The sequence below is a fragment of the Colletotrichum lupini genome, chromosome 6 (genome assembly GCF_023278565.1).
Source record: "Colletotrichum lupini chromosome 6, complete sequence".
Taxonomy (NCBI): domain Eukaryota; kingdom Fungi; phylum Ascomycota; class Sordariomycetes; order Glomerellales; family Glomerellaceae; genus Colletotrichum; species Colletotrichum lupini.
The window spans coordinates 2107095-2133468 of record NC_064679.1 but is presented as its reverse complement, the minus strand read 5'-3'; the positions used below and the strand labels follow the sequence as shown (position 1 = coordinate 2133468).

General features: G+C 35.2%; 6 protein-coding genes across 6 annotated transcripts; 3 read left to right on the top strand and 3 right to left on the bottom strand.

Annotated features, from left to right (window-relative positions):
* Nucleotides 1-856: 856 nt before the first annotated feature.
* CLUP02_12112 (uncharacterized protein) lies at nt 857-2232 on the top strand (the record flags this gene model as incomplete). The annotated part of the gene is made up of 3 exons (XM_049291076.1): nt 857-864; nt 1231-1240; nt 1573-2232. The coding sequence occupies 3 exons, from the start codon at nt 857-859 to the stop codon at nt 2230-2232; spliced, it is 678 nt and encodes a 225-aa protein (XP_049148221.1).
* Nucleotides 2233-6758: 4526 nt separating this feature from the next.
* On the top strand, nt 6759-7989 carry CLUP02_12111 (uncharacterized protein; the record flags this gene model as incomplete). Its single annotated transcript, XM_049291075.1, has 2 exons — nt 6759-7886; nt 7945-7989. 2 exons carry the CDS (start codon nt 6759-6761, stop codon nt 7987-7989), a joined length of 1173 nt encoding a protein of 390 aa, XP_049148220.1.
* An 8757-nt stretch (nt 7990-16746) lies between these two features.
* CLUP02_12110 (uncharacterized protein) lies at nt 16747-17664 on the bottom strand (the record flags this gene model as incomplete). Its single annotated transcript, XM_049291074.1, has 4 exons — nt 16747-16750; nt 16825-16949; nt 17018-17400; nt 17463-17664. 4 exons carry the CDS (start codon nt 17662-17664, stop codon nt 16747-16749), a joined length of 714 nt encoding a protein of 237 aa, XP_049148219.1.
* A 53-nt stretch (nt 17665-17717) lies between these two features.
* CLUP02_12109 (uncharacterized protein) lies at nt 17718-18315 on the bottom strand (the record flags this gene model as incomplete). The annotated part of the gene is made up of 3 exons (XM_049291073.1): nt 17718-17766; nt 17841-17940; nt 18225-18315. 3 exons carry the CDS (start codon nt 18313-18315, stop codon nt 17718-17720), a joined length of 240 nt encoding a protein of 79 aa, XP_049148218.1.
* A 1119-nt stretch (nt 18316-19434) lies between these two features.
* Nucleotides 19435-20826, bottom strand: CLUP02_12108 (endoglucanase; the record flags this gene model as incomplete). Its single annotated transcript, XM_049291072.1, has 1 exon — nt 19435-20826. The coding sequence occupies one exon, from the start codon at nt 20824-20826 to the stop codon at nt 19435-19437; it is 1392 nt and encodes a 463-aa protein (XP_049148217.1).
* A 1396-nt stretch (nt 20827-22222) lies between these two features.
* CLUP02_12107 (uncharacterized protein) lies at nt 22223-24235 on the top strand (the record flags this gene model as incomplete). Its single annotated transcript, XM_049291071.1, has 1 exon — nt 22223-24235. One exon carries the CDS (start codon nt 22223-22225, stop codon nt 24233-24235), a length of 2013 nt encoding a protein of 670 aa, XP_049148216.1.
* Between the last annotated feature and the right edge of the window lie 2139 nt (nt 24236-26374).

The window sequence follows — 26374 nt, the reverse complement described above, 5'->3', positions numbered from 1 at the left end:
AGGATCTTTTTAAAAGCTTAGGTTTCTTAAGGGTTCTATTATTCCTTAGCTAACTAGCTTTCCTAAGCCTATTATAAAATAATTTCTACTTACTTAATTTAATAATAATAAAAACTTTCTTTATATAGCTCCTTAGTACTCGTATTAATAGCTTACTAGCGTTTTAGCTTATAAATACTTATTTTAATTTTTAATACGCTATAAAATACTATAAATATACGTAATTATAAGGGTATATAACGTTACCCTTATTATTTACGTTATTAACTAAATTAGAGTATTTAGTAAAAATGAAATAAGCCCCTCTTTAACTTAAAAGTCGTTTAGTATATATATCCTAAATTACTAAACTAAATATATACGTAATTTCCTTAAAGGTCCTCATATACGTTCTAAAAACTATTAATTTACTAAAAATCTTATATATACGTTAGCCTTATATAAAATTAAATCTAAACTTAATTATAACTAAAAAATCGAGTATAGCGATCTCTTTACTAATTTCTAAAATATTATACGTTTTAGTTTAGAAATAAATAAACTACTACTCCTTATATTAATATTAAGGGTTAATTTTAGTCCTCGGTTTGTTAAAAACTTATTAATATTCTTTTTAAACCGCATTCCTTATTATTAGTTTAGGGGGCATAAATTCCTATTTTAAATATCTTATAATTCGCTATATATTAAACTTAGTACCGTTCTTAATAATTTTTTAAAATACGTATTTATATAATATAATATTAATTAATTTTATTAATTACTAAACGAGGATTTTAATATATATATTAATAATATTACGTTTATAAGCTATAAGTTATTTATATTTAGTATTAAGCTCTTATTATTTTTAAATATGTTTAAGTATATAAATCCTTTTTATAAATATAATATAGGAATAGATTTATCTATATAAAATAAGTAATATAACTAGCTTTATAAAAAAAAACCTAGCTTAATTTTATAAATTACTTATACTTAAAGAAGTTAAAAAGTTCGTACTAAGAGTTATATTTAAAAACTATTAATAAAAGATTTCTTAGTTTTTTTAGTTATTTTTAAATACTTTATAATAAGCTTAATAAGCTTATAGTTCTTTTTTATTACGGGTTATAACTAATTATCTAAATTTTAAAAATAAAATAAGTACTATAGAGGGGTTAAAAAATACGTTAAAATCTAAAATATCTAAGTGAATATACTTCTAAACCCCGACGCCCTTATTTATAGTATAAAATACGTTAAACTATTTAATTTAACTATTATAATTAGTTAATTTAACTTAAGCTAAAATAAGTATAAATAAGTTAATTATTTTAAAAAAAATTATAAAAATCGTATTAATAAGTACGTTATTGTAATATAAGGTCTTAATTAAAAGCTAAGTTTATAATTATTACGAGTTATAATACGTAGTAATAAGTATACAGAGTATAATAAAAATAGCTTAATTATTAAAATAGAAAAGAAAAAAAAAGGGTCTATATATATAATATTTAAAATAGATACGTAATTCAGTACGTGACGGGTACTTCGTGAGATGTGATTACTATCCCTGTTACGTGACACAAGCAAGCTACTGGTGCCCTTGAGAATACCCTCCGCATCGCCACCGGCGGCGGCACCAGCCAGGCGGAGTACGACTCGCTCCCGGCCCCCAAGTGGGATACCTACCAGAGCAAGATCACAAAGTTCTATAATGGCGGCTGGTTCCTCGTCGACGACGACGAGCAGGCCGTCACTGTCGCCCTCCAGTCCATCAGTAACAACATCAAGCCCAAGGTCGCTAACGACGTCATGAGCGCCGCCAAGCTCTACCTCGTCGCTGACAAGCGCGATGACGTCAAGTCTCGCGAGACCTGCGGATATGCCACAGGTCGGCAGTGGATGGCGCTGCGGGATGGCGAGGAGTACTGCTTCTACATCATGCGCAACAACCCCAACCCGGGCCCTGACAACGACTGGGCCGAGGTTGAGTCCGATATCTACGACAAGATGGCCTCGTACGGACTCGGCAACCGTGAACCGTACTACCGCGCCATCATTGACTGCGCGCTCAACGGTGGAGATGACAAGGATAAGGTTGACTTGAGCAACTTGGCTTGGGGCAAGGTCCCTACGTGCTACTTCAACCTGCCAGCGATGTTCATCGACAAGGATACCAAGACTGGCTGCGGTAGCCCGTTTGATAACGCGGATTGCAACTACATCGCTGCCACCCCGATCTCTTAAATGGTCGTGGCAATAGGTCTTGTCAGTCTCCTTCCCAGGTACCAGGTTTTCTCTTATCGTGTACTAGCCTTCAAACTCTGTATATACCTGTAATTTATTAGCTTAGTTCAGAATTGCCTAATAACAAAGTTCAAGCCTCGAGTGGACCCTCTTAACATCCTGAAGTCCCCCTCATCTTCCTCATTCTTTCGATATCTCCACATCGGACTCTTGATATCAATTCGACTTATCTATAGAATTCACATCATTGCTTCACTTCATAAAGGAGAGCCTGACTACTTCAGCACCTCTTGAGATTTATGATAGTAGCAGTCTACGCCGAGGAACCTATAGTTGACCATGTAGACGAGGTTAAAGCTTTTGTACAATACACACTAGAAGAAAAAGAAGTCACTGGTCAACATACCTGTTAGGGTCCAAGTCGAGTGAATTTGCCTTTAGCACAAATATTAGCTCTCCCAGAAGGAAGTTAAAATATACTCATGCTCATTTTATAGTAACTCTAAGTCTTTATTTCTTTAAGCAGCGCTTATACCCATATAAATAAATTAAATATAAGGTTCGTATTTAATTATTTAGCTCATTTCTCGCGCCATATTTAATTATTTAACAATTAATTAATAAATTTAACTAATTTCCTAATCGGGAATTAAATAAAGCTATTACGAAAGTCCTTATAGTACTAACTTATAGACTTTATTTTAATTAGCTTTTCTAATTAAAAAATTAACTTCTTACTTCTATAGTACTACTATAAAGCTAGTTTTTAAAATATTAAACCTCTTTTAGTATAGAAAATCTTATTAATAATCGCTATAAAATTAAAATTAACTTCGCAAAGCTAAATATCCTCTTATAATTTATTACTATCGTAAGGATCGTAAAAATATTAAATATAAGCTTATTTAATATTAAATAGGTTAGCTAATAGTTAATTTACTATTAAATTAAGTTAAGGACCGGCTAAGGGATAATCTATAAGTAATATTAATTAAGCTTAAGTACGTAGTTAATTATTATATTTATTATTTAAAATATTAACTATTATTAATATTATAAGTCTTTTATAATACTTTCTAAAATCATAAGAGTATTAAAAATAACTTATAACTATCGTAATAAAAAAAGAGGACTTAAATAATAAAAAAGAAGAGGACTTACTATTTCGTTTATATACTATTTTTATTAATAATCGTAAAGTCCTTTTTTTATATTAAATAGTTAGTAGCTTTATTTAAGTATATCCTACCTCTTCTCTAACTATTTTAATCCTTACTTAAAATAAAAAATAATTACTATAGTATAGAGTAGAGAGTTACCTAACTTAGTATAATACTTATTAAGGACTTACTAAGTATTAATAATTAATAATTAGAAGTATCCTCGCGAGTTAAAATCACTATTCAAAAGTAGCTCTACCCGCTCCTTAAGTATATATTTAAACTAAATATAATAAGGGATATTATTTAAAATTAGAGGTTAAAAAAGAAGTTAGGATATAAATTAATAACGAGCTAATTACTAACGAAGTAGTATTATTTACGTTAATTACGATTATAATACTACGATTTAAAAAGCTATAAAATCTATCTCTTCTTTAAAAAGTTTATTATATAACTTCTTTTACTCTTGAAAATAGTTAATAAAGTACTCGAGACTTATTATTATTTTTTATAAATAGCTATAACCGTCTCCTTTACCCCAGCCCTAATATCTTATTATTTAAAAATAAAATAGCTTAAGTACTACCTTTAGCTTAGTTAGTAACTACTAATTATTATTATTAAAAACGTCCTTGATAGGGATCTATTACTTTAGATCTTTATAAGCTCGACTAGTTATTAAGAAAGTATAGATCTACTTTCTTTTTTATAAAAAGCGCTATATTATAAAATATATCGAATTCTATTTTATATTATTATTAAGCATTAGTATAAGCTCTTATAATAACTCTTTAAAAAAAGTAAATATATCGTTCTCGTCGGTCTTATTACTAACCTCGAAAAAGGCTTTATATCGTTAAGGTAATAAGTAAATAAATTTAATAACGTTCTAAAGCTTACTAATAGGGCCCCTTATATACTAGAAGTTAAGATCTTTTTAAAATTACTTAGTATTAATTAATATATTTAATTCTTATTTAAATACCTCTTTATTATTACCAAATAAAAAGGCCCTATTAACGAGGTTAAGAATATAACTATAATACCTTATCTTTTAGTTAAGAATATCTTTTTAAATATAGGTATAAAATAATATAAAATATAAATAACTTAAATAAGTATTATTATTTAAAGTATTATTATAAATAACTACTCCGACTTAGTTACCTAATTCCTAGTCGTTTATTATTAATTTTATAATCTAAGTAATGTTAGCCCTATTATAGGTACTATACTATCGCCGTAAAGTCATAAGGTATTATATTTATTACTTAATATAGTTTAGAAAATAAGTAAAAATAATAATAATAATATTTTACGTTAATAAGGTTTATAAATTAAATAATAAGTAGACTTTTATTATTAACCTCTAGATCTCTACTTTAATTATATCTTTTTTCTTAGTAAAGATCCTACTTAGCTCCTTTTTTATATTTCTATATAATAATAAGAGTTCGTTAGTAATATTATAATCTAACTAATAAAGGAGGGCCCGGAGGTAAGGATTATAAAAGGTTATAAATAGGCTATTATTATTAATAATATACCTAATTACTAATTCCTTAATTCTCGTTACTTAGCCCTTTATAATAGTATTAAAAATAAGTTTCTATTTTTTTAATATAAAGTCGTACTTAGAGGATTTTAATAAATATAATAACTTACTAAAGCTTAGATCTATTACTTAGTATTTTAATTTTAAATAAGCCGTTACTAAGCTCGTAGCTACTATTTTAAAATAAATAATAATCCCTATTTTATCGTAGCGATAATAAAATTAAAAAACTTTATTTCGAATATTTTTATTATAAATCTCTTAAGTAAAGACCCCCTCTAAGCGGATCTACGACTTCTTTAGCTTTATACCTTTTTATAATATTAAATTATTATTAATAAAAGTCCTCCCTTTTTAAATTACTTTTAAAAGGGCGAGGAGGCTATTATAATTATTAAGATCGGTTAATAATATAAGGCTAGCGTTAGTTAAGGTTTATAACTATAAAGTAATCCGAAATAATAACTACGTACTAAAAATCGTATAACTTATTACTAATTAATTAATTATAATATAGTAAATCGATTAATATATAATTTAATGAATATTAACGATAATTATAATAATTATAAAGGATTAGAAATAGTAATACGTAACTTCGTTAGTTTTATTAATATTAAAAAAAGGGGGTATTAAAGGTTTTTTAGATTTTTAAATATAATAAGATACTAAATTCAGGGCTTTATAATACTTAGGCCCTTTTTTTTTTATAGTAATTACTAATAATCTATTTAGTTAAGTAGTATAATACCGAACTTATAATCGTAAGTAAAGAGTCGCAGGTTCGAATCCCGCTCTAAGTATTTATATTCTTAATTATAAACTTCTATAGGGTATAGTTAGGAATATCGATTTTTAATTAGCCCGGCCCCGGATTTTCTTTTTTCTAAGCGACCTTATATTTAATTAAATATATTAAATATAGGGCCTTATAATATTTAATTATTTAACTTGCTAAAATTCTTAAATTTAACTGTTTATTTGACTTATTTGTTTAATTAATTTGAATGGGTATAAGCGCTGTCTTTAAGGACCAGATCGCCTTTCAGGAAATATATCTAGTAGCTCAGAAGGTCAAAAGCCAACAGGTAATTCATATTCATAGATGTGCAACCCCAATTACAAATCCCGCAAATCATATGAGCTGTGACCAAAGCCTAGTTCTCAATTCTTTTCGAGGATATTTCCTCCTCAGTCGAATTCTTGGCTGAAAGTTCCCTGAATCAGTAGAGCTTAGTCATATGCCCAGACTTCGTCATTCTCCGCACGATGAGTCTCAACATGAAGTGCGGAAGAAGCTCTGGCCTCAATCCAGAACAAGGCCAAGCCCAGACGGACCATCCCGCCTGACCTCCGGAGCCCGGGTCCTTCCCCGCGAAACAGCTCTGATCAACGTGGAGGAGAGACCAAATTGACTCTGTCAACCTTGCTTTTGGTTGCTTTTGGTTGTTTCCATGTACGAGATGCCAAGCATCGCTAACCTATCAGCTCAGTCTGTTCGTTGCTGAGCGTGTATCATTACGTAAAACTGGCACTTCCGTGCGTTTCCCTTCCCCTCAGCTGCCTCTCCATTGTCTGCGCTTCAACAGAGTTTAACGGAACCACAAAACTCTACCATGTAACGCGACATGACATCCCAAGATGCCCCGTGACCTCCGTGCTGAGGTTGGCCCGGTGGGCGGTGCTGCACTGGGCTTGGACGACATCACCGCGCGTCTCGCCTAGGTACTAATATTGTTCACTAACATTCTCTACTCTTCTCAACGGGATTCATCTCTCTTCCTCACAATCGAACAAAACTGTGAAGCATGGAGTTCAAGAACTTGGCTCTTCGATCAGCTACTGCGGTAGACGCATATGACAGTGATATGGACAGCGAATGGGTTCAAACACCGCCAGAAGACGCATTCACAGACGAAGACGAGATTCAAATAGACTCGACGGGAGATCTACTGCTGCACGTCGGCTCCGATTCTTCTACCGGCACCACCAAATCATTTCGCGTATGTTCAAACACATTACGACGAGCCTCACCATTCTGGAGGCGCACACTCATTGAGACAACGTCAAAAGCTCAGCCGGGCGACGAGGAGTGGTGCGGATGGACTCCATCGTTGTACGCTTGCCAGCACGACAAGTCGGACGGATTGATGATCCTGCTCAACATCATCCATGCAAAATTCTCACTCGTACCGAAGGATCCTAGTCTCACGGAAATTTACCACACTCTTTGTCTGGCAAGCTTGTATGAGATGGAACATGTCTTTCAACCGTGGATTGCGCAGTGGTACGGTATGATGAAGACCTCTGAGAGCACCAGAGACGGCCGGGATCTGGCGATGCTGTCTTGCATTGCTTGGGCATTGGGCGATGAGAGACTGTTTGCAAGGACCATCATCAAGATCAGCCTTACCTGCATCATAGATGATCAAGGTCACATGGCCACTCCGGACGGGATACGCCTAGAAGAATATTTCTATGACTCTCTGGGCTCGCCGACCATACCTGGTAAACGCCCTCACGTTCCGCGTTCGCTCAAGCCCCATGCTAAGAATATCTCAGAAACCATCCGTACCTTACGCAGTCAACTCGCCGCAGAGCTACCTTCACACCTCAATGGGGTTATCGGTAGATTGGTAGATGGGAAATGGCTCTGCGCTGGCATTTCCGGAATTCCCGTAACTCGGAATAAAAAATGCGACTATGTCGTGCTCGGAAGTGTATTGGCTGGCCTCATCTATGTTCGAGGATCGAGAGCGACGGAAGTAACAATCAGAGCCGACGAGAGCATCATGGACTTACTCAAGTCTCTTAAGAGGGTGTTGTCATACGCTACTTGCTATGAGAAGCACCCGGAATGCAACCCAGCAGAGCGAATTTCGGAAGCCATGAAGAAAACAATCAACGAAATGGAAATACCTTTGAGTTCAGATTGCGTCCAACGGATGAAAGAACAACGTCAAAAGACTGGGTGGCAAAATTGAACGCTCATAGTTGACAGCAGCATTGGAAAGTCGCATGGAGATCTGGCGTTTGTAGAAGCTGCGGTTTTGATATACTCGCGAGGATGGGAGCATATGCAAGCGGAGAGCACACACTCTCCAATGGCATCAAAAGTTTAGTATCTATTGTAAGATGAATATTTCAGGGGAAGGACCTTACCAAGTATCTCAAAGGAGCTATTCAAAATTCACTCTATCTTATTATTACGTAATAGGGATAGTAATCGCATCTCACGAAGTGCCCGTTACGTATTAAATTACGTATTTATTTTAAATATTATATATATAGACCTTTTCTTTTTATCTATTTCTATTTTAATAATTAAGCTACTTTTATTATACTTTATATACTTATTATTACATACTATAACTTATAATAATTATAAACCTAGTTATTAATTAAAACCTTATATTATAATAACGTATTTATTAATACGATTCTTATAGTTTTTTTTAAAATAATTAACTTATTTATACTTATTTTAGCCAAAGCTAAAGTAATTAGTTATAATTATTAAATTAAATAGTTTAGCGTACTTTATATTATAAATAAGGGCGTTAGGGTTTAGAAATATATTAACTTAAACGCTTTAGATTTTAGCATATTCCTTAACCCCTTTATAATACTTATTTTACTTTTTAAATTTAAATAATTAGTTATAACTTACAATAAAAAAGAATTATAAGTTTATTAAGCCCGTTATAAAGCGTTTAAAAACGATTAAAAAAATTAAAAAATCCTCTATTAATAGCTTTTAAATATAACTCTTAATACGAACTTTTTAACTTTTTTAAGTATAAGTAATTTATAGGACTAAGCTAGGGTTTTTTTTATAAAACTAGCTATATTACTTACTTTATATAAATAAATCTATTTTTATACTATACTTATAAAAAAAATATATATACTTAAGAATATTTAAAAATAATAAGAGCTCGATATTAAATACGAGTAATTTATAGCTTATAAACGTAATATTATTAATATATATATTAAAGTCCTTACTTAGTAATTAATAAAATTAATTAATATTATATTATATAAATACGTATTTTAAAAAGTTACTAAGAACGGCGCTAAGTTTAGTATATAGCAAATTATTAAATATTTAAAATAAGAATTTGCGCCCTTTAAATTAATAATAAGGAACACGGTTCGAGAAGAATATTAATAAGCCCTTAATAAAATAAGAACTAAAATTAACCCTTAATATTAATATAAAAAGTAATAGTTTACTTATTTCTAAACTAAAATATATAATATTTTAAAAATTAATAAAGAGATTATTATACTTAACTTTTTAGTTATAATTAAGTCCAAACTTAACTTTATATAAAACTAATATATATATAAAACTTTTAGTAAATTAATAGTTTTTAAAACGTATACGAGGACCCTCGAGGAGATTATGTATATATATAGCTTAGTAACCTAGGATATATATACTAAATAATTTTTAAATTAAAGAGGGGCTTGTTTTATTTCTATTAAACGCTCTAACTTAGTTAATAATATAAATAATAAACGTAACGTTATATATAATAGTTTTTTTCCGGCTGTATAAGTATAAAAAATCGACCTTAACGGGATTACGCTTTTAAAGGAAATTATACGATACGATATACTTTTTAACTATATAATACGCATAATATGCCCTAAGTACGTACTTAACGTAATATAATAATTTCGATACGAAAACCGTTATATAATTCGGGATAAATAAGCTACCCTCTTCGTTACATAGCGGTACTAATTAAAAAGGTTAATAGTAGAAGTTGGCTATAATAATTAGTTATAATAATTAGTTATAATAGTTAAAAGTAGCCCTTAACTATAGAGGTTCTAAACTTTAATAGTAATGTAAAAGTTTCTAAAAAAAGGGCTAAATAAGCTAATATTTATTACTTAGAGCTCGTAAAGACTTTTTTATCCTTATCGCTTCTAATATTACCTAAAACTACTTTCTATTTAAACTAAACAAATTTATTAAATAGATTTATTAAATAAACTTATTAATGTATAAACTACTACTCTCTTAGTATATAGTTAGTAATTAGTAGGCTAAAAATACTTATTAATAAGTCTACCCCTCTCGGGCTAAGCACCCTTAGCTAGCTCGATATTATAACTATTATAACTAATATAAGTACGCTTAAGGATTAGTAAAATACCTTTTAATAATATAAAATTCGGCTAAGTAATAGTACGAACGCCGTAAATAGCCGGGTTAGTATAGACGTTAAGATTTAATATATTAATATTAATTTAAAAATTATATTTTATAAAATTAAAAATCCTTTTAATACGGGCTATATTATACATATAAGGGAATATATAAGGGGCTCCTTAACCCTTAATAAAAAGGAGTATATAATATAAAATCTAATTATTTATATAAGCTAGTACTAAGAGGTCTTATATATATTAAAATAAGTATAGCTTACCCTCTAAATAACTAGAAGCGGGGGAAGGTCGGGAGCTATTTTAATTAGTAGTTAGGTATAGAGCATAATATACCTAGTTTTTTTTAAATACGTAATATATAGTACGGCCCCGGCAAATTATTCTATCGGGGGGAAAAGTAACGTTATATATTTTTATAATTATATATATTTATAGCGCCCTATAGCGTATTAAAAATTAAAATAAGTACTTATAAATTAAAACGTTGATAAGTTATTAATATAAATACTAAGGAGCTATATAAAAAAAGTCCTTATTATTATTAAATTAAGTAAGTAGAAATTATTTTATAATAAGCTTAAAAAAGCTAGTTAATTAAAAAATAATAAAACTTTTAAAAAACCTAGGTTTTAAAAAAATCCTTTAACTAATTTATAGCGAGCTTATTAATAAACTAAAACGAGGGCTACGTAGTTATTATATTTATAAAAAGTTAAAATTTAGAAATAAATATAATTTTTAATACTCCTATAAATAGTACTTACCCCCTTTTTTAAAATATAGTAATAAATAGCTATAGAGTAATATATTTAATTAATAATAAGAGCCTATTTAAACCCGAGAGTTACGTATTATTAAATAATAGAAACTATATTAAATTAGGAACTATTATATTACTTATTACTATATATAGTACTTATATTATAAAAAGTATTTTAAATAAACTTAAAAAAAAAGAGAACTTACGATTTAAAGCTTTAAAACGTCGCTTATATTAAGGGATTTTATATTAATATAGTTTTAAAAACTTTACTAAATAGAAACGCACTCTAATACTATAGTCTAGATTATACTTTATAATAAGGAACGCTTTATAAAAATACTATAAAAAAGTAGCTTATTTAAAAAAATAATTTAATTTTTTTTAAATATAAGCTTTTTTAATTCTATTCTTTTTTCGTAAACCTTAAGTATATTTTATAAAGCTTAGTTAATATTATATTATTAATTAGTTATAGGAAGTTCTATTACTTATATTAATATACTTATAAAAGGTTTAATAGCGCGCTTTTTTAATACTTTAAAATAAGTTATTTCGGACTTAATACTCTTTATTAATTACTATATAAAACATAAAGTATACGTATTAAACCTTTATTATAAATTAAATATAAAGTGTATATATTATTTAAAATTAAGATAGTAATTTCAAAAAGACTACCCTTAAAAAGAGCTTTATAACTATAGTACTATATATATTAAAATCTTTTTTATTTCGGACTACTTTTTAATAAATAATAATATATATTTATAGCTTTTAATAAATATAATAAGTAGCTTAGGGGGTTCTTTTTAAAAACTAAAATAGAAAAGAAAGTGCTTTTTATACTATAAAGCCTCGAAGTAGCGATTTATTATTAAAAAAGGACTCTAATTTACTTTTTTAAAAATAATAATAAGACTACTTTTCTAATTATAAATGTTAAATACGTATATAAAACGTAATATAAAGAGCTAAGAATTAGAATAGAATTTCTATTTTTATATATAAATAACCCCGTAAATAACGCTAAAAAAGTAAGTTAACTCGTAATTACTAAAGCTTATAAAATATACTTTTTTATAAACCTCTTTACGAATTTATAAAATAAAATAGTACTAGCGGTAGTTTTTATTTATAATATTACCTTATAAGAAGCTAATAAAAAAGATTCGCTTATTATAATAAAAATTAATTAATAAAAGCGGTATTAATATTAGTAATAAATAGGTTATTAAGTATAGGATTTTAAATTAATTATTTTATATCTTAATAGTTTTTATATATATAGTTACTAAATATACCCTTTTTTTAGGGATTATAAGAGGGGTATATATTAAAAAGAGTTTAAAGTGCTTTTTTATAAGTATATAGGATACTTAGTTAGATATATATTAAAAATATATAATTTATATAAAGTCTAAGTACTCGCGCTTAAGTAGGTATTTATTATAAAAAATATTAAGTTTAATAAAGAAGTTTTTTATAATCCCGTATATAAGGAGTAAGCTATTATAAGTAAGTAAGTAAATTTAATAATTTAAGAAATATAAGAACTTTTTAATATTAATAATAAGTTAGTTTAAGTATTTAGGGAAGTAGATTTAGATTTTAAAAATACCAATATTTAAAATAACTCTATAATTAAAAATAGTATTATTATTAAATTTTTAATTATTTAAGACGCTAAGTAATTAATAAACGTATTTTAGGATATAATAAATAAGGCTAAAAAGGTTAATATAGTTTTATTATTATTATTAATTTTTAAAATAACCCCTTTATATAAGCTTAGGGGTAAGAGTAAAAAAGGGGATATAATAATTAAGTTATAAATAGCTTTACGTAGTTTATAGTTTTTTTTATAAGCGCTTATATATATTATAAAAGTTTTTAAGTTTTTAATTCTTAATAGTTCTTAATAAAATATTAAAATATATAGTAAACGAAGTATTAATTATAAGGAAGTAATTCTTAATACTAAAGTCGATATTAATAAAGAATCTTTATAATAAATTTTTATTATTATATAAGAATAGAGTTTATAAAAACTACTTTATTAAATACTAAATAAAGCTTTATTAGGTTTTAGACGTTTAAACCGGGCCTATAAATTTTTATAATACTTTAATAATAGTATTTTTATAACGTTTTTATATTTAAATATAGAAAATAGTAATTATTTTAACTGTTTTTAAAACTACTTTTTTTATCATTTTTATACTTAATTAATAAAAAGTTATAAAAGAAAGTAGTATAGGATATATAATACTTTATTAAGTAGTAAAAAGAGTAGTTTATAAGACCTATTTAGAGCGCTTTAAAGGAGTTTAAAAACTACGACTTATTAAAATTAATTTCTAGAGCTTATTAAAAAAGTTTAGTAATATTAAATATTTCTTATTATAATTATAAAAGTTACTTAGGGATATTATGAATATAAAAATAAAAAAGCTAAGGGATATTAATATATAAGAAGAGGTTAATTATAATCTTAAATAAGGGATTTTATTTTTATTAAAATAGGTATATATTTATAAGTATAACGTTAATAATAAGGTTAATAAGGTAAAAGTACGTATATATATAAGGGGGGATATATAACTACTTAACCCTTTATAAAATACGTATATTTTAACGCTCGTTATAAAGGCTTTTAGGTTTATAATAGTAATAGCTACTTAACTCGACCATAAGGTAAACTAATATAATATTATTAATATATTTTTTAACGCGCTTTTTAAGAGCGAAAAACTAGTAATTATTAAACTTTTAGAAAAATATAAAGTTATTAGTAAAGTAAATAAACTCTAACGCGCTCTATATAACTTTTAAGATTTATTAATTTTTTAGTTCTAAACTTTTATTTTTATACTCCGTAATATAAATATAATATATAATTATAAAGAGATTTATATTTACTAAATTATAAATAAAAAAGTAATATTAGTATTTTATATTAATAATTTTATTATTTTATATTATTAAGACGACTAAAAGGTAGCTTAGGGGATTATTAATAATGTAAAAGAATATATTAATTTTAAAAAGAATAGACTAATTAATTACTTTTTTAAAGTACGGATTTTATAAAACCGTATTATTTATAAGGTTTATTTTATTTATAATATATATATTAAGTAAGTTACTAAGTGTTTTAATTTTATAGATTTATTATATTTAATTACCCCTTTTTTTAAAAAAGAGTTTAAACTAAACGAGGGGTAAGTAATAAAAAAGGAAATAAAGAGTTATTAAGAAAAGGTTAGGAGTATGCTTTATATAGCTATTATAATTAAATTAGATATTACTTTTACTTATTTATAATTACTATAGTTCTTAACTAACTTAAGCGTAATTTATATTAAAATAATTAACTACTATATCCGATATTTCTATATAACGAGATATTTTATATTTTATTATAATAGTATACTAAGTACGTAATTATTATTTTTAGCTAGAGATATTAGTTTTATAAATAATAAAGTATTATAACGATTATTTTAAGGATATATAATATTCTTTTTCAATAGCTTAATTAAATAAGAATTAACATACTAAATAATAATTATAATATCAATTACTAAAGCTAAGCTTTTTTATTTTAAAAAAACTATAAAAGAGATTATAGTTTTAAAGTACTTTTTTAAAAATATTATTTTTAACTTAAGAAAAGTATAGTTAATTAATTACAATAATTAGTAAATAATTTAACTTATTATAAGGGAAGGAAAGAAAATAGTTATTTAACTTTATTATATCGATATATAAAATATATAGCTAAGATAAGAGTATATTAGAAGTAGTTTTAAGGTTATTTATATATTAATAAAAAATATATTAATAAATAAACTTATTAAAAACTTTTTATAAGCTAAGTTTAAATATTTTTATATACTTCTTAACTTTTACAATATATAAAAAGCTATTATAAATAGCTAAAATAGTTAAAAATAATTAATTTAGGCTATATTTAAAAAAGCTTAATACTTAAAAATAAATAATAAACGGAACTTAGAGTACGGCTTAGAGGTTTAAAATAAATAAAATAAAAACCTCTCTTAGCCCGAAAGCCTAAACTCTTAAAATAACTTTATTTTATAGGGTATATATATATAAAAATAAAACCTAGGTTTATATTTATTATTTAAACTCTTAATTTATAAAGTACGTAATTACTAAGAATATAGCGTTATTAAAAAAGAGGGTTAGTATATATATTAAAAAACGCGTTTTATATATTTTAAAGTTTATAAAACTAAGAATAGCGGGGGTAATAGGGGGTATAAGAGTTACAACGACTATTAAGTTAATAACTTAAAATATAAAAATAAGTAATATAATAAAAAGTTAATTATAAACGATTATAATAAGTATAAAAAAGAACTAAGGGTATATATTAAAGAAGTCCTTTATATAAAAGCTAATATAGTTCTTATATATTTTTTAATTATTATATATTTAGTAAATAATATTATAGAGCTTAGTAATATTTTATTAAAATTATAATTAGAAGTGCGCTTTTTAATAATAAAAAAGGATAATATATTTATAAAAAAAAGAGCGTTATTTATAATAACCTCGGTAAAGGCCTAGGTTATTAATTATAAAATAATTAATATATTAATATACTTTTTAATCAAACGGCTATTAAAATAGCGCGTATATTAGTTATTATTTTTTATAAAATAATAACTACTATCCTTAAGATTAGTATATTAAAAGGCTATTTTAAAATAAAGTAAGTATTAAATCTCCTATTCCTTAAGAGCCTCTTTTTTAAGCTTTTTAAGGATTAAGTATATATTAAATAAGCTTAGAATAGCGAAGAGAATTATATTTATTATAGGGGGTACTTTAGCTTCTTAACGTTCTTTTTTACTTTTTATTACTTTTTTAAAAAGAGCTAGCCTTATGTTTTTTAAATTTTAAAATAATATTAAATATAAATTCTTAAGATAATAAGTATATAATATACTTTTTTTAGAGGGCTTATTATTTAAATTAGTTTTATTTTTATTTTTAAACTCTAAGGGGGGGATAAGTAAAAGCTTATTAAAGCTTTTATTATTACTATTTATTTTATTATTACTTTTATTATAGTTATTAAAAAGAGCTTTAAATTTAATAAAGTCCTTAGTATTTTAATTAATAATTTTAATATTCTCTTAGTTAGGGAGAGAGAGCTTAGTAACTAGGTTTTAATAAATAAATAAGAAATTATAAGGGGGGGTAATAACTTAGAGGGGCTCGTTAGTATTATTACTTATTTAAACTCTTAGTAAACTATATAATACGTATATAAGAAGTATTATAAAAAATATATAAAACTTATTATTATTTTTAAATATATTAGATATTTATATTTAAAATAAAATTAGTAAATAATTTAATAATATAAACGCGCGCGCGTAATAAATAAAAGTATTTATAATAATTATAAAAGGTTAAAAAGAAAAAAAAATTTAATTAAGTAATACTATAAGAATTTAGATATATATAAAGTAGCTAAGTAGCCTCGCTCTTAGTAATTTATATATTAGAAATAATAAAATACGCACTATTTTAAGTTAGGATTTTATTTATTTTAAATAAATAAAAATATTTATAATAAACGCGGTTTAAAAAATATATATCCCTTATACTTATTTTTTATTTATTTATATTTAACTAAATTAGGCTTTTACAAAAGTATTTAAAGATTTTATTTTAAGTATAATAGCTCTTTAATAGTAGTAATTAGGGGGTATATTACGTAATAGGGATAGTAATCGTGTTTTCTAAAGTACCCGTTACGTACTAAATTACGTATCTATTTTAGATATTATATATATAGACCTTTTTTTTTATCTATTTTTATTTTAATAGTTAAGCCACTTTTATTATACTCCGTATGCTTATTGCTGCGTGCTATAACTCGTGACAGCTTGAAAGCGTCAGCTAGGGCGGCTGAAATTGAGCCTTGATCGATATCATCGGCGCTGTTAGAGGCAGCCAGTCCAGAGAAGATGCCGCTGAGCATGCCGAAGCCACCAGCGATGGCAGTTCCCTGTCGCAGCAATGCGTTAGCAAGAGTCCTGAAAACGTCACAGACTCCTCAGAGATTGGCAAACTTACAGCTCCAGGAACCAGACCACCGCTAGCACCACCCATGGAAGCGGCGGCGGAAAGCCAGCCAAGGACGTCGCCAGGGTCGTCCTGGTTTCCTTGGAAGTCGGTCACCATCTGACCAATCTGCAGTCCGCTGATGAGAGTCTCCTTGGTGAGCTGACGATTCAGCTCGTTGAACTTGGCATGCATGCCCTTGACTGCTTGGAAGATCCAGTAGGAGTTCTTGCCGATAGGGGTCTTGCCGTATGCGTCGTATTGGGCATCGCAGGTCATGTCGTTCAACGGCTTGCACTCGTTTCCAAGAGCCGAGCAGCCGGCAGCACCGGACTTGCCAGATGTGCCACCTGAGACTAAGTCTTCGAGGTTCTTCACCCAAGAGTTCTCGTGTTCTGTCCGTAAGACTTTCATTAGAATTGAAGTTCATGGCAAGAAAGACCGTTGAACACTTTACCCCACTGAGACTTGATGAAGAGGTCAAGAGATGCTCCGGCGTAGGTATCTTCCCAGAGCTTGTCCGCGCCCTCGGGAGTTGTGAGATCCCATCCTTTGCACATGGCATCCTTGCTATCAAAGGCATCCCGCTTGACAGAGACACCAAGAGGCGAGGCATTGGAAGCGGCCACAAAGGCCAAAAGAGTGGCAGAAGTCTTCATGATTGGTGTTTAAACCGTGGCGTATCAGGATGATGAAAGAGAGAAAGCAAGGACTATCGTCCTGAGAAAGAGTGTGATGATTTGCTAGAAGCTTGAGGCTGTCTTGGTTTGTGGCAGTTGAGGATGAGGAGTAGCAACATCTTAATATAATTGAAGATCGTTGACGTGAAAGGGACTTTGGTGGTGAGGTCGCGATGGCTGCCGGAGTCTCGAACCAGGTAAGGCTGTTAGCCATAATCGCGATGCCTAGCAAATGGATTTCCGTCGAGATGAATTCTGGGGGCCGGTGTCGATCGCACGTTGAAGGATCGAGCTTCTTTGGCAAAGAATAGGATCTTTGGTAGGATCTTTGGTTCTGTGCCTAGCGAAGGATCCCCAACTTAGATTTTAACCGCCTAGGAAACCCATGTCAAAGTCTAAAATCAAGCCACGGCTACTTTATTGAGGCCGTTGGTAAGGGAGGGCACTGCCTTTGAGAGAGGCCATCAATGCAACCCGTAAGCACCAAGAGGCCCCATAAGCTAATTTCAAAGACGTGAAACATGTCAGCTTTGCTCCACCATCGTGGGGGCTATTCAAGGAACCCTTTAGCTGTGTTCTCAAGGCAGTCAAAACAAGGAACTTTGGGATGTTTGTATTGGGGTTCCTCATTGTTGCCTGCCACTGCCGAGATTTACTCGCAGGGCACAATAGGGTCTGATCGACAGGAACGCTCTCTTGGCGACGGGAGGCGGCAACTGGACAGGCGAGCTTTTATTCCCCGAGCTCCTTGCGGACCTCAGCACGGCCTTTTTTAGTGCTGTTGTCTCCTGACGTCGTGCATGAGGAAGGCTCCGCATTATTAGGCAGCTCAGAAGAGAGTACCCAACAATGATTACCGAGCCAGCCGTGTGAGCGAAATTGATAGGCTCGATATCAAGGACAGTTTGATTCACTTGTACGACGTCTAGCCCCTACTAGCTCTGCGAAGGTGCGGCAGCATGGTAGCCGAAGTCAGTGCGACTTAGACGCGGGCGTCAGATGAGCTAGGGCCAAAATGTTGGCTAGAAGGATCAAAGACGCGCGCCTAACCCTGTCACCACGAATCAAGGAATCGAGTAAGCATAAGGAACTGGGTTGCATGCGAGTTGTCCGCATCAAATCTTTGGGTCGACACTAAAGACGCGAAAGACTGAACCACAAAGATCTATTCCAGTGAGCATCTCTTCACCCTCCCCCAGCCGACTCCTTTCGGGACTGGCCTACCCGGTTGAGGACTGTGATCCAGACGCCAGACAGACGCCCCTCAGATGACTGATAAAGTAAACGACACGCGCTTTTAGACATAAATGCCGCGCTTAGAGCACCTCTTTTGCGCTTTCAAATGGGACTTCAGTTGACAGTCGAATTGCCATCGACCAAGCCTCGTTTCCGGACCAGAACATCGGACTGGCCCCCCTTGCCCGAGCGGCCGCCGGGTCTGTGGAAAGTGGGGCCGATCACAAGTATCGGCGACAGTCTGGCCTGTAATGACAAGAAGGCATCCACATTGACCTGAGTAGAGGGCAACACACCTTAATTATTGATGATCTCATTCCAGCAGTCAAGTATGACCTACATGAAGACGGATTGTATGCACCTTATGTTCCACAGCTGGTCAACACGTTAGGAGAGGGAAGTTCACAAGTGCTAGCAGAGCACACGTGAAATCAACTTCGCTTGCGATAAAATGAGCTAAAAATATGGCACTTGACACCACGATCCATTCTATGCACTATTTAAGACAACCTTCTAATACTCTCCACCAATAGGCGAGATGTCTAGACCTTCACCCTCTCCAGCGGCACACTTGAAGCCAGGGGCAATCGGCTGCGGCGCAGTCAACTCGCCGCCAGTGCAAGTAGCGAAGTGTGTTTCATCCTCCAAGCAGGTTAAGTAGCCTTCAGTGCAAGATTCGGGGTCAGAATCAGAGTCGTCGTCGGAGTCGGGATCAGGTGTGGGTGAATCAGGCGAGGATGTAGGGACGGCGGTGGGCTCAATTACGGGCGCACCGGGAGTGGCCAACGCTCCACAGTCGGTGGCGGTAATTGTGACCGTGATGAAAGAGATAAACGGAGTTGGAACGATGTCGGTAGGGACTGGGGTCTCGATGGGAGAAATCATAGAAGCCGTCGGAGCTGGTTGGATAGAAGATTCGGCCGCAGAAGTTGGTGTAATAGGGGCAGTAGGCTCGACGAGAGCGGTAGTTTCGGCAGGTGTAGGAGCCGGCTCCTGTGTCGAAATGACGGAAGAGGCAATGGCGGAGGAGCCAGTTGCGACCGATGGTGAAAGAGATGAGCCGTCGACAATGCTGGAGGTCGGAACAGACGTAGCAATGCTACCGGCAGGCACATCGCCGCCAGCCGGAGCCTCAACAGGGGCTCCGGCATTAGGGTTACCGTCACAGGGCTGCTTGTAGAGATTGTCGCCCTCGGGTCGATCGAAGTAGAGGCCGCGGTTGGGAAAAGCGATGGGAACCTGGGCGTTGAGAGCCTCTCCGGTGGTGCAGCCGCCAGCGACTTCTCCGATGTTAGCCATGAAGAGCTCCGGAAACTCTTCACGCTTCGCCAGGGACATGCGACGATCAGCAATGGGTCCACGCTTCTTCTTCGTAGCACCACCAGCGCCACCAGTGACGGTGATGGGGGCACAATTCATGTAGTACTCCGGCTGGCCGCCAACTCTGGCGAGCCAGATCCAGGCAAAGACGTAGTCGCCGGGTGCGATGCTGGAGGGGATCTTGAAGGGGTACTTATCTTCGTTGGGACCTTCGAGGTTACCCTTTTGGTTGCGGGCCGGGCAGCCGCCCTCGATAGAGTGGATGACCATCCACTTGGAATTCTTTGTCGGGTTGGCGTCGGCACTGAGGGCGAACTGGCAGCTGCCGCCTCCGTGGACAGCCTGGCCCTTGAAGGTGGCCTCGAAGGTCTCGCCAATGGCAATGACTGTAGGTGCTCCGTCGATGATGTAACTGGCACCAGAGGGGATCTTGCATGGGAAGTCATCACCTGTGCTAGAAATCGGGTTAGTAGGACCGTCAGCAACAAACTTGAAGGGCTTGGGATTCTCGAGGACAACGTGTCCAAACGTCGTCGATGCCAGCATCGAAGCGAGAAGAAAAAATTGGTTCATGTTGGAAAGCATCGTGGGCTTTCTTGTTCGAGGAAAAGGATTGTGAGAGAAAAGATAATGTGCCGAGAAAAGAATGCCTAGGAAGTTGGCTGAAGTCGTAGAAAGAAAAGAAAATCTCGAGGTGTCGAGGGAAACGTTTCGAGCTAGGGTGAATTGGCGAGTTGTGATTCAGGGAAGAATACCCTGGATATATGTATTCGCTGCAATTAGTCCAGTGGCCCTCTGTCAAGTAACAATGTACTAGTAATCAAAGAATTCTAGACGTTGAACAGGCTCCGCCGTTTGTTGCACAACTGCTCAGATCCTTTTTTCTTCAGCTTTGTCCATTCCCGTTTGGAACTTCGGACTTGTGTGCACAGAACATCAGATCTGCCGTAAACGTCGCTATTCTGTAGGGAACAAAGGATGTGGCTTCGTCTAAGAGAAGTTGCTACGTTAACAGCTCTTTAGTCTCAGTTTCAGTCAGGTCAAGTGCATCGATCATGTGACAAAGGTCTGCAGAGTGGTAATCGAATTGCCTTCCAGTTCGGAAGCTCCCTTTTTCGAAGCAACAATAACCACTTAGATAAAGTTGGCAAAAAGCCAAGTGCTTCCTGAAAATCGCTGAAGCTATTCGCACGTTCTTAGAAGTCCGGTGCGACATGAGTTGACTTGGAGGATGAGCCAACTCAGAGGGTTGATTTTCGACGTAGAAGAGCCCCGCGCCGTCGAGATATTCCAAGACGGGTACAGGTAATTGCCGAATCAACATCAGCGGAAACTTCATTGCGTCGTTCACTTTATACGAAGCAAGCCAATACGAACAGTCGTACACACTACTTGCTCTAACTTTTGCACCTGGGGGGTAAGCTCGTCCCTCAGTATCGAAAAGGGACGGGTGACTCGTAGAGACTATCTCACATGATGCCCGAGTATGACCACAACTATCAGATAGAAAACGCAAATTCACAAATTTGACGCGATACTCAAGATGCAAATATTTGATCAGATGCACCCATACTCCTACAGAGTATCCTAACGAACATGTCAGCAGCAAGATAACATATAACACGTTGATCTTGTCTGTCATGTTCGCCAACGACCATTCTCAGCTGCCAAGACTGTGAGACCAACATACGCGATAAGGCAGCCATGTAGCCTTTCCTCATGGGCATGCAGGCAGCCGGGGTGCGTTACAGCCTGTCTTAGATTGCGGACCAGCGATGCTTCCAACATTGCGGCACAGCGTCGCGTCGAACAGCTGAGGAATGATCCGCCCACCAAACAGTTGCTTCTTCCCAAGTCAGCTCTTGCCCAACGTTGTTCCCCCTTTCAACGAGTTTTATTCGAAAGGCTTCTCCTCCGTCAAGTTGGGGCGAACTAAACTTGGAACGCGAATAGGTGTACCATCCGAACAAAGCCGCGCATCATGCCTGATATCTTACACGACTCCAACTTCACCGAAGGAGCCAACTTCGACAGTGACGCCGCGAATGCCGCATCTCCCGCATCGGATGACCCGAATAACGACCCGGCCGAGAGCCTTATTAGCGAAGGCAGCCGCGACAAGAAGGCCGCATCCGCTCCCACAGAGACACATAGCATTAGGAAGAGAGACTCCGCTGGCGCAATCCAGCAGTTTCTTCTCGATGTTCTTCTCATAATCCCGTCCCTATGCTTCATCATTTACGGCATGATGGCTCTCAAACACAACAACTGGCCGATCGACGCGGGAATGGTTCCAACCTTACGTATGGCCGCGACGTACAGCCCGACTGTCTTCCCCATCGTTTTTGCCGCTGTTGCCGCCAATCTGCTCAAGGCTGCGGCCGGTTGGAAGATGGAACGTGGCGTCTCGATTCTCAGTCTCGAGTACCTCCTCAGCTGCCGCACAGTCTCCAGTGCGGTTACAACGCCGCTTTCTCTACGACGTGTGAACATCCTGTCACCACTCCTCATAGCACTCTGGGCTATGTCTCCTCTCGGAGGACAAGCAGCTCTACGTATCATCGATGTGGTACCGTCTCAAGCATCAGAACCGTATGCGTTTGAGAACCTTGAGTTCATGTCCGTGTTTCCACACTCAGGAGCCCAGAGTTCGGCTGGTTTCAGCACAATGCCCTCCATTCAAGGAGCCTTTATCTCGGCCTTGTCTTTCCCCGAGGACATCAAAACAAGACCTCGAGATGCCTTCGGCAACGTCAAAATCCCCATGCTCGAATATTATCCGCCAACAGCGGCAGCCGATGCCTACGGCTGGTACGATGTCAGCCTCGACGGTGCCGATACGACTTGGTCAGCGATTATGGGAATTCCCATTGCGACTCAAGGTGGCTTCTCCCAGGGGCATAACTACTCTTTCACCTTTGAGACGGCCTATATGAATGCAGGCTGTTCAGTTCAGCGTGGAGCATCAATGTCCCTTGTAGGCTGGTTCGCATACAAGAACAAAACACTTGGGCGAGAAGCAGCCTACACTACCGGCAGGACTTTACTCATTAAATCCGACGGATTCCACGGCCTCTTTAGCAAGGAACCTAGAAAGTTGATATTCACTTCCTACTATCCCCAAGACAGCATAACGACTAATGCTACATGTACACTTACAACGACGCATGCCAAAGTCGACGTGGCTTGTACTGGAGATCTCTGTGGCGCCCGTCGTGTTAGACGGATTGAGAAGCCAGACAATATGACAGTTACGACAGTATTGGATGGTGCCATTGCGGAAGGATCCCAGAAAATGGCACCGGCAGGAGTTTTTGACTTATTCATGACAACGTTCATGCGAGTCACCTTGACAACATGGGAGGCGGAGAATGGCGCATGGTACAAACCATACCCTTCACCTTTGGAAACCTACTTCACCCACCCGGCCGCCCCTTTTTCCGCACCGGGCATCGGCTCTTACAATGGAACTGATATTTACGAGGTAGGAGATGCAGTATTTTCACAGCGATTCTCCCAGCTGCTCAACACCTTCTGGCTTGCCTCCGTGGCGTCACGCAACATCACCGGCGACTTCAACTTCCAGGTACATTCCCTCAACCGGGAAATCGAAAACACGATTGTTCAAAATACCACGGGTATGAGAACACCGGATGAGTTAGTAGTGCGTGTCAGCGGACTCTGGATTTCAATTCTATTCATCGCATCGACAGTTATGCTGGCTTCGGGTGTTGCAGCTAGCATCTTCAGTTGTCTCAGACGAGGACCTGACGTACTGGATCGAGCCACGTACTTCTTGAGAGATAGCCCGCACGTGAACATAGCCCAACAGAGCTCACTGGAGGATGGTACCAGTCAGGTCAAAAGGATCAAAGGAGTGCGAGTTTGCATCGGCGATGTCAGACCTTCGGAGGAAACTGGGTATGTCGCATTTGGCACGGTTGGAGAAGCTATGCCCTTGAGGTGGCAGGAAAAGGAAAGGCGTTACGCTTGAGCTTTAGGCGGGGGCTTGAGCTGTTTTGGAATGCTGTGGGATATCAGATGTCTTTCAAATCCAAGGACAACGAACACAGTCACACTGTGTGATTGATCTGTTCCGTTCGTGGTCGTTTGTCTTAATCTGTCGACCGTTTCTGTTCCTAATTCTGGTCCCAGTAAAGCGTCACCCTTAAAACACTCCCCAAGCTCATACACCTTGGGGGCCTTGACGTCTATTCCCTAGTTCAGTAGTCCCGTCTTGTCATCAAGGGAAACTTTTCGAGGATCACGATGGACATCTTTAGGATGGTCGTAAACGGACATGGTATAGGTATTCATTACGAGCACAGCGCTCAAACAATGGACGACCTATGACAAAGGGGCAATTTACTGTCCGGTGTCCCCCGATTGATATGGCCAGAATCTAGTCCTTGACAGCTTCAGTCGGCAGTTTTGAGCAGAGGGTTTACGAGAGAGTACTCGACTAGCTAGTCTAGCCATCGAATAAGATCCCACGAGCCCGATGGAATAATTGAATCTCGCCATGCTAGGGCCACGTGCAATCCAGCCACCACTAGGCCGCTCGGATGCTCCGTGTTAGCTGCATCCCATAAGTTGACATCAAAACGGCTTAACGCATGTAGGTGCTTGCGCGTGATGCACATCGTGCCCTCTCATCCTTGGTGCCCAAAGACGATTACACTTGTTAGAACCTCGTTTCTAGATCTCCAATTTGCTCTGCACTAGCCTCGAGTTTGGCGTTCCTCCCTGTCGTAGACCAACTCAGAACCCCCACCCACCCCCTCGTCGGAGAGATGGGCCCGTCGTCGTTACACCAAGCCTTATTCGGACTTCCGGGCTAAATTGTGATCGAGATCTCGTACGTTTGAATAATGAAGGCTGCTTCCAGGTAAAAGCGTGTGAATAAGAGTAGTTGCGGCCTTCTTGCAGCATACAAGGTATCGAGATCTTCTAGATATTGGCGTCACCTCGGAACTGTGAGCACAAGCTATCAAGAACAGGTCAACGCAGCATGACAATGAACACACAAATACACACATCCTCCTGAGAATTTTCAATGAACGTGAATGTTACTTCAGCCGCCTCGGAAACAAAAATGAAGCCTTTCTTTCGACTAAATAAGCACTGTAACTGCTTAACCTGGAGTGGGTATTAACTCAGAGCGGCCGTCGATCCAACCTCACCTTCAGCCACCGGACCAGCCACAGTTGCAGCACGAGTTTGTGCGCTACATATACGTAGACACCGGCTAGCAACTCTCGAACTTGCCGGCTCAAAAGTAAGGAGATGCAATGATTTCGTCATTTGGGGATTCAATTTCAGAGCCTCCCAGAATGGACTCGTTCTAAGACACTGAGGCTTTCATTCACATGGGTGGAGACTGTTGCGGTCACTGAGACGCAACATAGGTACTTCTCACAACAGCTTCTACAGCAATGTAGCTATTCATTCTTGGGAGACATGATTGGTACGGATCATAGTTTCCAGAGCTTGTGTAGACTATTCAACCCAATGCGTTGTAGTAGTAGACGCCAGTGGTCTGCAAAGAGACACGAGAGGCAAACGCATCGCTGATCTACCCCCGATGCTGCCGAGGGAAATGCTGATGACCAAAGTTTGCTTGCCTTCAACTTGACTTCTAACGGATCCTGCTCCGCTTCTCACTCCTTGCCTAATAGGTATGCAATGCGAATGCTCATCATTGTTCTCGGAGAATTCCCTTACCGCAAAAGCCAATTTGGGAACCTTGACACGCGCAAATGGCCAAAATATTGACAGGTCAACTGCTCTAAGCTTTGCTGACTCTCGATTATTCGCTGTACCCCGCGATCGTTGTGAGGAATTCCCACAGTACTATCCATTTCCGACGACGCGGGCCATAGCCGCATCCATAATGACGCCGTACATCTGGAGCTACCCAAGCCTAGCGCAAGACTAGTCAAGACACACCTGTCTGCGCCACCACGCCGGGATTCCTGAGAACTGAGATCAAGCCTTCTTCCGTCGAACGGGGCCCAACGTATCGCACTAATGAGGCTTAACTCACAGGACTCATTCCTCCGATAACATTGGATGTTATCCACCGCTAGGCGCCATGCCAAGATTGTCCAGCTCAGTCGTTCCTCACCCTCGT